Source organism: Homalodisca vitripennis, chromosome 5 (assembly GCF_021130785.1).
Source record: "Homalodisca vitripennis isolate AUS2020 chromosome 5, UT_GWSS_2.1, whole genome shotgun sequence".
Lineage (NCBI taxonomy): Eukaryota > Metazoa > Arthropoda > Insecta > Hemiptera > Cicadellidae > Homalodisca > Homalodisca vitripennis.
In genome coordinates, this window is record NC_060211.1 from 630,872 (window position 1) to 647,610 (window position 16,739).

Here is a 16,739-nt window from a genome sequence, read left to right on the forward strand (position 1 = left end):
ATATATATATATATATATAATATATGTATTAATTAATTTGGTGTTATACATACATATGACTAACACCAAAGCAATAATAAAATAACAATATTAAATATTAGCTCTATGTAACAACAATAAAGTGAGAATAACAATAGTAGTTTTAAATATTAACAAATAACAATTTGATACAGCTATAACAACATGGCAATAATAGATAACAATGTTCAATTTAACAATTAATAACTAAATTTAAACAATAATAAATAGAAGACGTGACCATAAGTTTCCCACATGAACATCATATAAACCTTTAAACATGTTTAGCAATTAATCACAAAGTACTTTATACAATAGCACTGGCTGACCAACATCATGTTGTTCTTCAAAGGCACCACCAAAGATACATTGCTAATCTCAACTCTTAGTGAGTATGTACAGGGGTGTGTGCCGTATCTATTCGGGTTAATAATATAACTTAGATAAAATCAATGTGGTAAGAAGCCATTCCTTGTAGGAATAGAAGGGGACCCAGTGTGTCCTCTGCAAAACTCCATGTTTTTAATAGATTTTTCTGGGAGAACCAACCTGTCTAAGACTGGTTTATGCTTTGGTTGATGAAGTAACAGTATCCTTAAAAATTGAAAAAGTATATAATTATTTTAAATTTGAAATTATCTAGATAACATAACTACAAATTTATTATTTTTATATAATATTTCATATAACCCCTGATCTAAACATTATTCGGTGATATTAAAAAATAATTATAATTATATTGACATGAAAACATTCAATTATTAGTTAACCAATATTGGTTGATAATAGTGAAAAAAATTAGTTCATTTCCATACTGACACTTGCAGTTCTATTGACTAAAGTTACCACAGACTTATAATATTCACATGTTCATCCCACACAATTTCTGCTAGCTTTGTACATGCTTTGTTAATAGCACAGTTGAAATAAAATTGGTAGACCAATTTCCGGAGATGGGTAATTTTAATGGGAATTGATTTTAGATCAATTTCCCACCCAATTTCTCCACTGTAATGACCTGTTATCAAAAATTTACTACATGCAATATCATTAAAGCTATGTATACTTTCGAGCGGATTTAATAATGGCATAAGTACTGATTCAAAAGCTCTAGTGATGGTGTGGAATACATGTATGGTGCTCCTTGTTATGAGAAGAAAGTAATCATCTATTGTTAACAATCCTACTGAGTAGTCGGATGGGACTACCAAAATGAGCTGGGAGCTGTGGTAGTCAAACACTTTGAAAGAGTTTTTAAGACATGTAGCCAATAATCCATTTTGTATGACACAAGAAGGAAATCTCTGGAGGTCATGACTAGTGTTGAAGGGGTAGAATTCCAAACTGGCCAGACTGAACACATAGAAGTGATACATGTTATTTCTGCGAACTGTGATTACAAAGTCCTTTTTTGGATTCCTTGAATTTACAACTTTAATGATTTTATCATTATTTATACCAGGACACAAAACTTTCTTCAGCTTTGTACCGGATTGGAGATTCCACACATGTATTTCTCCTGAAGACAAGATGCCTACAAAATAATTCTCTATCACAAGGCAACTAAAAGTGAGAGGAAAAGTTTCCATTTCTTGTGTTTCACTGAACTGAACAGGTGTTGCTCTGTCAAACAAAAAACTTTGTTCAAGAGTCCAATTTGGCTTCATAGGAGATCCATAATGATAAATCTGGACAACAGTTTTCTGGACAATGACAATCTTGTTGTTATCGATTGATGAATAAAATGTCACACGTCCAGGTAACAACAGACGAAAGGGATCACTCACGTAAACAGGACTGCTGCTGATGTTCCACAACATCACTTGTTTCTCACACGATGTAATCAAGTAGTCATTTGTGACAAACTCACACAGTCCGTCTTCTGAAGGTATTAGCTTCTGTTTGTGTGGGTCATTTATAGCAAGAGTTTCCATTAGTTTTTTTCCATTTATCCAGTGACTCCACAGCAACTGTTCCCTCAAATAAGCGAGTCTCCACTTCCCCAGAGGACTCAGGGAGTTTGCTACATCCTTGTTTTCTGGTAACACAAACTTGGGCTCCACTCTGCTCTCAGCAGTAGCAAGGCACTCTGCCACTGCTCTGTTGCAGTGATGTTTCCATATAATGTCTTGACCAAACATGTCACGCCAGGCATGGTTAGTTGAACAGCATGCTGCCAAATCCCTTGCTGTCAAATGCAGGGCTATAACCTCCACCACTTCCATGGGCAGAGTGTCCATATTTTCTATACCTGAAATCAATCAACACATTACTAAATATTGGTATACTAAACACAGGTACTCAAACAACGTTTAAATTAATCTAGCAACAATCGATTTTTAGACGCTATGTGGCACTAATAACTTACTTCTCAACATCAACTTTAAAGAATATAGTTTTTTTTTTCAAAATTTTACACATTTTACAGCAAAAAATATTTTTAACGTACTGTAGATGATCAAACTGTATGTTTAGAAAATACAAATACTATTTCAGGACATCTGAGATAATTTGCGAGAGAAATTAAAAATATAGAAATAGCGCACACACAAATGTCTCGTATATTAAGTATGTTTTAACTATCTTTAAAAAGAAACACAATAAAGTAACTGGTCTTAGAAAAATACAGAATAGTTTTTTTTTTAAAGTTTTATGGTGAAATTGACTTACAATAGCTCCAGGTTAACTTTTGCACAGGTGAGTAAATATTTGTTGTTGAAATACACTTAAATACACAACTGGGAGCCACTTCACTTTGACTGTAAGTGTACATTTCATCTGTAATGTAATTATAGGTAATGATTTGCAAGCACCATTCCTATCCGAAGAGATTGATTTTGAATTGAAGCACCATTGCTATCCGAAGAGATTGATTTTGAATTGAATCTAACTTTTGTAGGATGTTGTAATAAATGATATATAGATAGCAAGCATAGTTCAGGTTGGGCCTTGTAAGACATTTATAGAGTAATAGGTTAAAATCTGGGTGAATGCATTTTCTGCCAAAAATTACAGCCTTAATATTATAATATTAAAATCTCGTCAATATTGCGTCTCGTCAACCAAACGCTTTTTAGTTTTTCTTATATGGTATATATTTTTGGAATATTGAAACAATGAAATACTAGAAAGTTTGAGATATTTTAGTAACCATTAAAATATATAAACTAAAAAGTGTTTGGATGCGTATTAATAATAGCCTTGAATGGAGATAACTCCGCGACTGAAATAAGGTCAAAAAAGTTTGAGTCTTAACGTGTTCTTAAGGGACTAAAACCAAGATGGCAGTCCTGTACAGCCTGCTCCTGATAAAATAATTTAGGAAGAGACTCTACTAGCTATGCAAGGCGTTTTGCTTAAATCTTAAAGATGTTTAGTAGATGTAAAGGGGAAAGTGGTTGTTCAAGGAAAGAACATATAAACCGATTAACATTTAAAATAAATCTGCAACATTGGAAGCAAATATATAATTCATTGTAAAATATGACAAATGAAGTATGAATTTTAATAGTTAAGGATTACTGAGGGCATTGATAACAATGAGACATAAGAGCTGACAAAGTGTGAACAAAGTTATAGAATGGTCTAATAGGTTGACAAAAAGTTTGTTGAAAAAAACAGCGGACATTTAAAAAAAAAATCAGGATTTTAATATGAAACCAGAGAAAAACAAACATTTGGTTAGGCGTAGTAGAGATAGAGGATTTTGAAAATCAATCAATGTGTAAAATAAAAACAGGATGGTAATTAAATTAACATTTTTTTCTTTTACATTTCTTTCAACATAAATATTACTTCCAGCTGTCAAGAGAAAGGTAGATTTCACACTCAGAGTACATAATCTTGAAATCATACAAGACAACACTTATTATAAGCATAAAATTTTTTTGTAAAAACATGGACTTGTGTTACAATTAATTTGAAATTATGTTTGTACATACATTTACTTACAACGGTTCGATTGTATACTCTATAGATTTAAACGGCCACCATCCTGAAATCTTAAGATTAACCAAAAATTAGTGTGAATAAATGTTATTTGAAATTGACAATTTTGAGGAAAGTGTTAATTTTGATTTATGTTATAAAATATACAAGATATGTATTTTGCCTAAATGCGAATGACTGCCATGTTGAAATGTTTTATTGGTTAAGACTGGCTATCAAATTCAACCGAGCTATGTGTAAATAAAGTCTCTGTACCATGTTTAGTCTGAATCAATTAAGAACTACGGTAGTTATCGTGCTCAAAGTTACACCCGTAATGTTGTAGGGCTTAAATATTCAAATCAGTCCTGTAAACAAAATATGAAATAGATTTGTCTCTGGGCAGTGTTATAAGTTACTTCCTTTTTGCAATATATATCTCTGATTTAGAAAAATATATCCCTAAAGAAGTTAAAACATTGCAATATGATGACAACATTGTATTATACTGTACTTCTAAGTTCATAGAAATAGCCTAAAAACAAATGAAAACTGTAATGCAACAATTACAAATATTTCTTGATAAACTGGATTTAGATTGTAATTCAGTCATGTTTTGTACACATAAAAAAAGTAAGTCTGATGTCTGAAGTAAGACAGTATTAGATTTCTAACTTAGTTGTAATTTTTGACAATAACTATACTTGGCGCAACATTGACGAGATTTTAATATTATAATATTAAGGCTGTAATTTTTGGCAGAAAATGCATTCACCCAGATTTTAACCTATTACTCTATAAATGTCTTACAAGGCCCAACCTGAACTATGCTTGCTATCTATATATCATTTATTACGACATCCTACAAAAGTTAGATTCAATTCAAAATCAATCTCTTCGGATAGCAATGGTGCTTCAATTCAAAATCAATCTCTTCGGATAGCAATGGTGCTTGCAAATCATTACCTATAATTACATTACAGATGAAATGTACACTTACAGTCAAAGTGAAGTGGCTCCCAGTTGTGTATTTAAGTGTATTTCAACAACAAATATTTACTCACCTGTGCAAAAATTTACCTGGAGCTATTGTAAGTCAATTTCACCATAAAACTTAAAAAAAAAACTATTCTACTCAAAAAACTAAGATCATAATAAGAAACAACCTGTAACTCAAGGAACTTAAGACTTGTAAACTAATCTCAAGCATTTAAAGAACTTAAAGATTAACTACTAAATCATAATAACAAGCTTATCCACACAAAAAGTATATTCAAAAGTTTATATTTCTGTAACCAAGAAGACTTCATTAAAATCACTGAATAAATTCAAACCATATGGTGACAACTGGTAACTGTGCTGACAGAGTCATATTCCAGAGCCACCTGACCTACAGACAACAGCTCAATTGTGCACACAGCCGTCAGGAATCAACAGCCTTGCTTCTTGCTTTGGTTGTTTTAAACAATCTGGCTCTTAAAAAGAATTAATTTTGATTTTTTAAACCATTAACCACGAGGAGCCTGCCACAACTCGTCATAAAAAACAGTTTTCAATTTTGAATTTTATAAATCATTGACCACGTGGAGTATGCCAAATCACGTTAAAATATTAAACACAGTTTAAAAAAGTTTTATTTTAAATAATTTTTACAAACCTAACTAACCTAAAATAAATAAAAATATAATTATGGACCATCGAAACTGCATATTATGGCACAATCACTGATGGACACCAAAGATAACTTTTCCATTGGAGACTTGGTCTTTGCGAAAGTGCGTGGGTATTCACATTGGTCTGCAAAAATTAGCGGTGTTGAGAAGACTAAAAATTCAACTAAGTACAAGGTGGTCTTTTTTGGTCGGAAAGAGACAGCCCTAGTTAACAAATGTAACATCTGTCTATATAAAGAAAATAAGAATTATACGGACAATTTAAAGTTGAGAATTTAAAAAACGCTAACTTTAACGCAGCCATTAAAGAAGCTGAGTCTGTATTTAACCAGGATACGTCTCACACATGTAATGAAACTAGCGGGGTATATGTTCAAGAGCTCCCTGAAGGGAATCAATTCTGTGAATCCTGGAGTTCGGAGTCAGTTTTACCAATCCTCCAAATTCAAAACGAAAATAACTCATTAAGTAATTCTATTCAGGAACTTGAACTTTCTTGAGCATAATTTGTTGACTAATAAAGAGTTTTGAAAGCCTTGAAAATTCAGTGTTTTTTTGGTTTGGAATTTATGAATATCTTGGGATTGTACATTTTTGCTTGCTTTCTTTCCTCAGGCGAAGTCCTAAAAATTGTCCATCTGTCCTGATTTGCTGTTTTTTCTTCACTTAAGTCGGTTTTTTGGTTGCCTTTGGTGATTTTCATTGACTTTGCTTTATTTATAGTATGAATTTCTGCCTTTAGATTAATAATAATAATAATAATAATAATAATAATACTCTTTATTGCAGGAAACAATTAACAATAATTGTATTGCAAGCGTCATATAGAAATAAAAGTCCTAATCTAATAACTAACACAATTAATTTTAATTCTGAGTAAAAAAATATTCGAGTAAATTTAAAATAAAAATTACTTTTTGGGTATGTGCCACCTGCCGCCGTTTTCTCGATAGTGGCCAAATTTTCTTGGATATCAGAAGGGGAGTTGTAATTTTTTTTTTTTTTTGAATGTTAGTGAAGACTATCCCAGCGACCCATCGCAAACTCGTCAACTGAGTAAAATGCTTTGGACACTAAGAAGTGTTTTAATCGAGATTTAAATTGTTTGTGGTTATTGACGCGTTTGATCTCTTCAGGGAGCCTATTGATTAGCCTCACACCAACCTGAGATGGCAAGCGTTCAAAAACAGTAGTTCTGTGCTGTGCCATACGAAAGTTGTCCCGGCCTCTAGTTCCGTATTGGTGTACGTCGCTACCCCCGAAGTGAGACGCACTTGAATCGGCAGTATAGCACGACGTCGAGAATGTAGAGGCTAGGCAAAGTGAGTAATCCAAGCTCCCCGAAGGCTAATTTACACGACTCTCTCTGATTTAATTTGTAAATGATTCTGACAGCTTTCTTTTGCATTCTAAACACTCTATTAAATTTGTATCTAGAACAGCCACCCCACAATCTTAGACCATAAGCTAAATGTGGATGTATTAGGCCAAAGTAAGCTGTCTTCAGAATATCCAATGAACAGAATTTTGCCAAATTGCGTAAGACATAAATGCCAGAAGCAACCTTTGAACAGACACTCTCAATGTGAACGTCCCATGTCAGCCCTCGATCAAGGTGCATCCCAAGAAACTTGGTGGATTCTTCTTCTTATTGATGATTTTCTGTTCTAATGCTTTGTAGTTTTTCTTCAATAACTAAGGGTGTGTTTGCTGCATGGGAAGTTGAAAATGGTTCAGTTTGAACCTCTGTATTTTTTTAGAGTTATTCTCCAATTAGGCTCCTTTGACTCATGAGTAGGCTATTCTTTAGAGTTAATATAATGTTTTCTTGTTCTTTAATTTTTATTTCATACTCCTCTAATAAAATTGCTTGCTTCTTGAAACTGATTCAAGAACCCATGAAGATAGCCTAATTATGGCAGCCAAAGTAGGTTCAGCATTATTAGAAGAAAATAAAATCCTGAAAAAGGAAAAAACAAATTAATTGCCCAAGCAATCAACATGGAAGCCAAAATTGAAGATCTTTTAAAAGATGAAGAAAGTTATTTACAAAGAGTCGAACAACTTCAACATAAACTTGCTGAGGCAGAACTGCAAGGAGCTAAGGACAAAACAATGTTCTAATACAATACTTGGATAGGGTACGATAAGCGGACCCGGTTTTTTTTTATATAGAAAATATCAAACAATATTTCAATATTATACCAATCAATATAATCAACCAATAATAAATAATTTGGACAATAACTAAATCATCTGCACCAACTGTATACACATTTTGATATTCTAAACATAATGTGTTCTAACTTATAAGTGGCTTCTTTTAAATAAAAAAGGTTAACTTTAGAAAATTATAAAATAACACTGAAAGATGATTTACTGTGTCTATCTCGGTTTCAAAATAGTTTTGTTGTTAGAATAGAATAGAATAGAATAATGTTTATTGTCATTTTACAAAATGCATTGACAAAGTCATAAATACACCTAAGTGCATAGTCAAAAGAGATATTACTCTAATACGAGGGTCGTCCAGAAAGTAAAGAACGTTTTGTTATAAGTCAATAAAAACAAAAGATAAGAGCATGAAAATTTATTTATAAATACTTATAAACTTACTCTATTTTTCTACAAAATCGCCGGAACTGTCAAGGCACTTGTTGTAGCGTGGCACCAGTTTTTCTATACCGACGTTATACTGTTCTGCCGCCAAGGAATGAAGCCACGTTTTTACTCCTTCTTTGAGGTCTTCGTCACCCAAAAAGTTTTTTTTCCGCCTAAAAACACTTTCAACTTTGGAAACAAGTGATAGTCACTCGGAGCCAGATCTGGACTATACGGAGGGTGTCCGAAGATTTGCCATTTGAAAGAATTGAGTTCTGCTTTGGTTCGTGCACTGCAATGAGGCCGAGCATTGTCGTGGATCAGCACCACTTTCGACGACAGCATTCCGCGTCGTTTGTTCTGAATAGCGCGGCGAAGCCGATGCAAGGTCTCGATGTAGGCCTCTGAGTTGATTGTTTCGCCTCTCGGCATGAACTCCACATGGATTAGGCCTTTTCGGTCCCAAAAAACTGTTGCCATCAATTTCCTGGTGTTCAAATTTGGTTTTTCTTTCCTGTTTTTTGTTGGTGAATTCGAGTGATGCCATTCCATTGACTGGAGCTTTGTCACCGTAAACTGCCTTAATTTGCCTATAAATTTCAATAGGTCGAACATTCTGTGCATTCAGAAACCGTATCACACTACGCAGTTCACACTTGGCGGGATTTTCAATTAACGCCGCCATTTTAAACTCTCACAGGAGACGCAAACGTGACCTCACGGTACCGCTACTCAGCTCACACTGAGGCAGAAGGTGTGGCTAACGAACAAGCTATCTACCGCGGTGGTGGGTGAACTGCGCCGCCCGTGATGCGCAATCGTTCTTTTACTTTCTGGACGACCCTCGTATATAAAAATACTGTACATATATTTTAGGTTTGATGTTAAATAAAACATAATTCCAGTATACAGATGAAAGCTTTAACCACTAGATTAACAAATTGGAATATGCAATTGGACAATCTAGAAATATATAGCATTAATACTAAAAAACTCTGAAAGTTCATAAAATGGGTTCTGTATTAACCAGTTATATAGCTTAGTTTTAAAAATATTTACAGAATACTTATTAACTAGACCTATTAATTTGTTGTAAATCTTTTGGGAAATTAAAATATGACTTTGTTGGGTTTTGCTTAGCCTACAATGATGCATTACAATATTATTTTTATTTCTGGTATTATGGCTATGTAGATCTCTGCTAAAAGTTTGAGATTGAATATATTTCATAATGTATAATACTGAGTCAAATATATATAGGTTAATAACAGTTTGCAATTCTAGTTTTATGAAAAGTGGTTTGCAATGGTCCAGTGGTTGTGCTTGTGCTATTACCCTAACTGCCTTTTTTTGTAAGATAAGAATTTCATTGATTTTAGTGCTATTACCCCATATTACTAAACCGTACCTTATTATAGATTGAAAAAATGCATAGTAAGCACATTTTATATAGCTTTCAGGCACATATTTCATTATTCGTCTTAGTAAAAAAATTACACGGGATAATCTCTTGGAAATATATTCAATATGAGGATTCCATGTTAAATTTTTATCAATAAAAATACCTAGAAATTTTACACAAGAAGAGAAATCATTTATTATATCATATTGAGGAGTTCGTCTTAAGGTGAATAAAATATTTTGGGTTTTTAACTCATTTAATAAAAAGCCATTTGACCTGAACCACAATGAAGCTTCTTCGACTGTTTCATTCACAAGGTCTTTTAATGCTGTAAAGTCTGTATGACTATTTAAAAAGGTTGTGTCATCTGCATATAACAGAGATTTGGCCTTAACAGCAGTAGGAAGATCATTTATGTGTAGTAGGAATAAAAGGGGGCCCAAGACTGAACCCTGGGGCACTCCACTCTCAACCACTAACTCATTGGACCAGCTTCCATTAATAAGAACTTTTTGCCTCCGATTTTTTAAGTATTCTTGAAAAAACTTAGCAGAAATACCAGTAATGTCATAATAGTTAAGTTTCAATATTAGTTCATTATGTTCAGTGGCGTCCAGGGGGTCCGGACCCCCCCCGAAATTTTAAGACATATTAAAAAATAAAGCATGGAGCAAGAGAAAAAAGGAGAGTTGTCATTACTCTTGTCCACAAACATTAGGCCTAAATTGATTGATTTAATTGATTAAAGTGACCGTTGTTAAAAATATAATTGTCCTTTCGTTTAAATCATAAAGTATCAAACGATACTTTTGGGCTCAGCCTTTCGGATAGTGTAGTGTAATCACGGTATTTCTATAGGGCGCGGTCACGTGACGTCGCAAAGTAACCTGAACCGTAACACGGCGAACAGTTTAAATTAGCGACCACTTCGTTCAAATTCGTCTTGAGGATGTAAATTGACTGCATAGAATTAAGTTACGACGTTGATTTCAGGTGTCATTAAACTGTAGACGTGTATATAATTATCGAAAAAAAACATAAAAAATCACTTTCGGTCGGAAAATACACTTGAAAAACTCTACTGATTAGAACTTCAACTAATTTGGACTTCAATGATTGAGGTAAATGTGGTCTTTTCGACTGAGTCAGGACGATGATTTTTGTTATCATTAAACTGTACTATGTACCTATATAATTATTGAGAAAAAATCACTTCCGGTATGTAAATACCGAAGAAAAGCTCTCTACAGATTCAAGTTTTGACGATTTAGGATTTCACTGGTTGAGTGGTTGAGGTAAAAGTGGTACTTACAGGTATAAATTATGTTAGGACGTTTATTTTAGGTATTAATTCAACGTAGACTAATACTAATACATAATATATAATTATCAAGAAACAAAACAATAAAATTACTTCCGGTCGGAAAATACCGAGGAAAAGCTCTACTGATTCAGATTTTGGATTCCACTGGTTGAGTCTTTGAGATAAAAGTGGTACTTAGAATTATGTTAGAACATTGATTTTAGGTATCAATTGAACGCCGACTAATACCTATATAATTATCGAAGAAAAATTGAAAAAATCACTTCCGGTCGGATAATACACCGGAACAACTCTACTGATAAGAAGTTCCGACTATTTTGGATTTCACTAACTGAGGTATTATTTCATTCTCCTTAGTATATTCCGATCGGAAGTGATTATTTTTGTTTTTTTTTCTCGATAATTATATGTTTATTAGTCGGCGTTGAATTAATACCTAAAATCAATGCCCTAACATAATTATAAGTACCACTTTACCTCAACCAGTGAAATCCAAAATCGCCAAAACTTGAATCTGTAGAGAGTTTTTCTTCGGTATTTACCAACCGAAAGTGATTTTTTTTCTCTATAATTATATTGGTAGTCGAGTACAGTTTAATGATAATAAAAATCGTCGTCCTAACTCAGTCGAAAAGACCACATTTAATCATTAGAGTTTTTCAGGTGTATTTTATTTCCGACCGAAAGTGATTTTTTTTATTTTTTTCCGATAATTATATATTCGTCTACAGTGTAATGATACAAAAAATTGTCATTATAACTCATTCATAAATACCTCAATCAGTGAAATCCAAAGTAGCCGAACTTCTAATCAGTAGAGTTTTTCCTGTGCATTTTCCGACCGTTAGTTTGATCTGTACCCGAGCAACACTCGAAAATTGCCCTCCTTTTCTAAAGGGATTTCGGCCGTCAGTGGCCCAATGTCCCCGAAGGGGTATTTCATTTTCTCCACAGAATATAGTCAGTTGTGTCAATTATACGCTTGAGAGAAGCTCTGTTTTGTTCTTTTTCTTTCTTATCCAGTGAATCTAACATCACTTTGGTGCCTTCTACTCGGCCAGAATCGAACTTCGTAAAGTTTCTGTAGCTATACAAGAAAATTTGTGGTACTAGAGTTGCTGTGAGAGTTGAATTTGCCTATTACATCTTTCCACTTTCTATAAGGCGTAGTTACTAAAGCTCCATATTTTTGGTATTTACCTTACCAGTGAACTCATTGGCAAATAACACAGAAAACGTCCCCCGGATCCCCCGGTTTCGGACCCCCCCCCCCCCCGAACGAAATTTCTGGCTACGCTACTGATTGTGTTCAACGCAGTCAAATGCCTTGCTCAAGTCACAGAGAGTGACTTGAGCAAAGGATCCATCCTCAAAAACATCAAGGACTTCTCTAATTAATGTGTCAACAACATCAATGGTACATTTATTTCTCCTAAAGCCAAACTGTGATGAATTAAGATAGTTATTATTTTCTAGATAGGCAACAAGTTGATCATGTACTAAGATTTCTATAATTTTTTACAGTACCGGTACAATTGATATAGGGCGATAGCTTTCAGGTAGATCTCTAGGCCCTTTCTTAAAAATTGGACACAATCTTGACAGTTTCAATTCCTGAGGGAAAACCCCTTCATTCAAACATTTATTAATACATACAGTTAAAGGCTTCAAAAATGTATGACAAATTTTCTTAAACAAATTATTAGACAAATTAAAAATATCTTTGCTTTCTGAGTTTTTAAGTCTTTTGACAGCTTTAGTGACATCTTCAGTTGAGACTTCTGTAAAAGTAAAATCTTTTCTTTCAATATGGTGATTTATAATAAAGCTCATACTATCAATATTAGGCCTTTCAATACTATCCTTTATTTGCTTAACTGAACTAATAAAAAAGTTGTTGAACTGATCTGGGGTGATATTTATGTCTGGTTGAGACGGAAAGTTATTTGTATTTTCTTTTATTAAGTTCCAAACAGTCTTACATTTGTTTTTACTATTTTCTATTTTCGCTGCATTATGTGCCAATTTTGCATCCTCTATGGACTTTTTATAAATTCCTTTCAGATCAGCGTAGTGTGTGTGAAGCCTATCACAGGCAGAATTTTTTACTAATTTGTGCAGGTACAAAAGCCTCTCTTTCATTTGCGCCAGTTCCTTTGTATACCATTCATTATTATTTTTTTTCATCTTGGTCTCAGAGAAATTTTGTTTCTTTAGTTTGGAAAAAAATTCCATTTTATTAATTATGACTGAAAAAAAGACTTGAAAAAAGATTTGTGCGCACAATACTTTTTTATTATAAAGTAAGATACTCCTGCAGGGGAGTGATAAATTGAAACTGCTATAACTTTAAGACTATCCACAACCGCCACAGATGCTTCAAAGTTTAGTTCTGAACAAAAACTAGACACATCAATTTTTTCGGAGTTAATTTTTTTGTTAATGAGAACAGAGGTTCCACCTCTAATAGTATCTTTCCTGCAGAAATCTGCTGCACAATAGAAATTTTGTGGGCATGCTGCATTAGTCAAGCCTTCCTTGAGCCAATGTTCAGATAAGCAAATAAATGAAATTTCATTACTTTTATCATTACTGTCATTGATAAAACTGTCCAGGACTTGTATTTTGTTATTCAAACCTTGCACATTTAAATATAAGAATCTTATATGGCACTCAGATTGTTTTAAGTTGGGAGAAATATTCTTAACTTTTACACCTGCTTTTTTAACTGATTTGTCTTGGACAAAAAATTAGAACTAATACTACAAGCACCATTAATATTTGTCTCTGGTTATGTTTCTTTATGATTTAAATTCCATTTTCCTTTATTATTTATGACATTAAACTTATCTAGTTGTTTAACCCTTATAACGTCACAGACACCGTATGGCGCATAGACAAACTATCTCCAAACGGCAAAGACGCGGTACGGCGCATCGACACAAAACTGCGTCTATAGCAAATTTAAGTTCCTTTTAAATCCGATCAATGTCACTAACGGTATGCGTCAACCATGTGTGTGGATTATTGACCCATGTCAAGCGTCAAAATATAGCTGTCGCGTTACATTGTTTGAAACAATAGACGCGGTGTCTAGACACTCTCCCCGCCACACGGCACAGACGCCGTACAGCGCGCGCGCTTTTGTTTGCAGTTTGGCTTCAGGTAGTGCGTGTCTAACCATCGCTGAGTCGGTTTCCTTCGTCGTGTTTTCTGTTTATATGGTTTTTATTTATTTGTTAAAAGTATTGGTATCTTAGTTTTAGTATTAATTTAGCGTTTTTAGTGTCATTTTAGTGTTTAGTGTCACCTATTTAGTGTTCAAGTACTTTGGGATTATACCGACCACACCAGTATGAAGAACACAAAAATATAAATTTATAGCTAAACAAACATGATAGAACGAAAAAAAACTCTTTAATTACAAAATTACAAGCATTTCCAGGCATTGTGATCGGTATTGTTGTCGCAGTTATCTTATCTTTCTCGAGAATCCCGATTACGACAGGCCACGCGGCATCACATGATTTGCGCGGTACATAATTGCCTTTCCACTACAATTCAATTTATATTTCTGATCAGATCCTCTAGAATTTGATATTTTACTGATAGGTACTATCTCGAGGGATGTTTTTCTTTCGTTGACATCAGCGAGAAGGCATGGCACTAGCATTTTGGGTGGTGGAGTATGATCAAGAATAAAAACAAGTTTTGAGTGTTTTTTCAATAAAGAGTTTAGTTTTAGTTTGATCATGTTTGTTTTTATTGAATTTTTGTGTTTGGAGAAATGTAGAGGTAAAACACAGAAGTACAACAAAGCGACGCACCAGCTGAACGGGCGGCGAGACTCTGCAATCACGTTATCTACTAGACCGCTCGACTTTGACCTCTGTCTGAGGATGGGGAGGGGTTTGCGATAAGACAATTCTTGTTTTATATTGACGAAATATTGTTCTACTAGTAATCAGTAGAAGCAAAATGTCAAATAACGATTCATGTCTGGGTGTGGTCGGTATAATTCCAAAGTACCGTGTTCATTATTAGTGATAAATAACATGTCTCGTAACATTGACAATCCTGAGTACAGTGACTTTATAATTTTAAAATTTTTACTTTTTTATACTTACTATAATTATAGAAAGTAAAAATAAAAATGAACTTTACACATTTAATTTTTTTTTTTTTTTTAATATTGTGCCGTTTGCTGGAAGTCGTGAAAAGATATACTGACGTTATAAGGGTTAAACTATTTGTACTACTTTGAAACATGTGACTTTAATTTAGTATCTTAGACACCTTGATATCGATTGATAGTTTTGTTGTTCAATATATAAAGTAGTGATTATTGTAATAAATTATATAAAAACCATGTCCGCTTATTGTACTCTGCCTCTATGTAATCTAGTGATGGGTCCAGCTTTCAAGTGATTGTTGTTCACAAATAGTTCAGTGATCTGGTGGACCCTGGAATTCTGGTCAGTTTTGGCTAATAGAGCTGGATAATTCATGAATCCATTGACAAGTTAATGTAGAAACTAAGAACAAATCAGCCAGATCAATCCATTGTTCCAAAGGTCTAAGATGAAGCAACTTCATTATATCACTGACAGGGATGTCTTGGTACTGAAAATCTGTTTTGTTTCCAAGCCTTATTAACTTTATTAACTGTATTTTACCTCATTACTACTATCTTGAATACTGGTATAGAAATTACAATCAATATAGGGTATAAACTAAATTAGAAATGTAAATGTAGTAATCTCAACATTGAAATGTAAACACTGATTACAACATACCCGAATCTAGAGAATTATTGGGAAAATTGGCTTCATGTAAGATGGATGATACGAATGTAAAGAAGGGAAGTGAAGTACTAATCCGGGTTTAATACCTAAACGCAACACACTACACACAACACACTACCATAACCTATATAAATTACAACTTTGTTCACATTAACGCTACAAAAACTGTCAAGAGACAAGAGACTGCTGCAGCCTTCTTGATCCCACAGTTGGTTTCGTGTGTTCAAATTAAGCTCGGTGTGTTCCACCTTGATAGCAGAACTACATATATATGCAGAACTACATGTATATGCAATTATTAATAAATTTAATACTTTTGAATAACAATATTTTGTATTTTTGTGCTGTGATTTTGTCAGATATTAAAATAATCGACATTACTATATATCAAACACAAGAATAAGCAGTTTCAACAGTGAAATTGAGAAAATTGTAAGAACAAATGACATAAACGTACTCCCCTTTACACCTGCTTCCTCGTCATTATTATTCATATCACGGCCTACATTTTAATAAAAAAGTAAGGATAACATTTCTATAAAGGTGAAAAACCTAATATTAAACAAAATAAAGAACACTTCCTCATTCAGAGTTTCTTGAAAACTTCGAGGACTGCTGGCCAGCCACTAAGAAAACGTGAATCTGCCCCTACCGTCCTCTCATCACCGCCGGATTTATCTGGGCTGGATGTTATAGAAATCTGTGGAAACAACACAACTCCCCTACACTCTCCTGCATTGTCTCAAACTTATAGCACACCATCCCTATCTGGTTTTCCATCCCCGATAACTCCTCCCATACTCAGCTCTGACACACTTATCAGTACACCTTCTTCCAGTCCAAAAAACCTTTCCAAAGACAGATATGTGAATCCCAGTTAAGATTAGAAACTATTGTGTTGTATGTAGTAATTATCATCATTTTAATTCTTTAGATGATCTTTTAAGTAAAAACATAAATCACTGGCCAATCTGTAATAATGTAATATA

At 33.6% G+C, this 16,739-nt stretch overlaps 1 protein-coding gene across 1 annotated transcript; it reads right to left on the reverse strand.

Moving 5' to 3' along the window:
* On the reverse strand, window positions 1-15,924 carry LOC124361711. The gene is made up of 2 exons (XM_046815632.1): window positions 15,742-15,924; window positions 1-2,269 (listed from the first exon to the last, which is right to left on the reverse strand). The coding sequence occupies exon 2, from the start codon at window positions 2,256-2,258 to the stop codon at window positions 861-863; it is 1,398 nt and encodes a 465-aa protein (XP_046671588.1). The 5' UTR covers window positions 2,259-2,269; window positions 15,742-15,924; the 3' UTR covers window positions 1-860.
* Window positions 15,925-16,739: the final 815 nt, after the last annotated feature.

What these genes read in the sequence shown, in the direction of transcription:
- LOC124361711 (XM_046815632.1), bottom strand. Translation starts at nt 2,258, where the DNA reads ATGGACACTCTGCCCATGGAAGTGGTGGAGGTTATAGCCCTGCATTTG.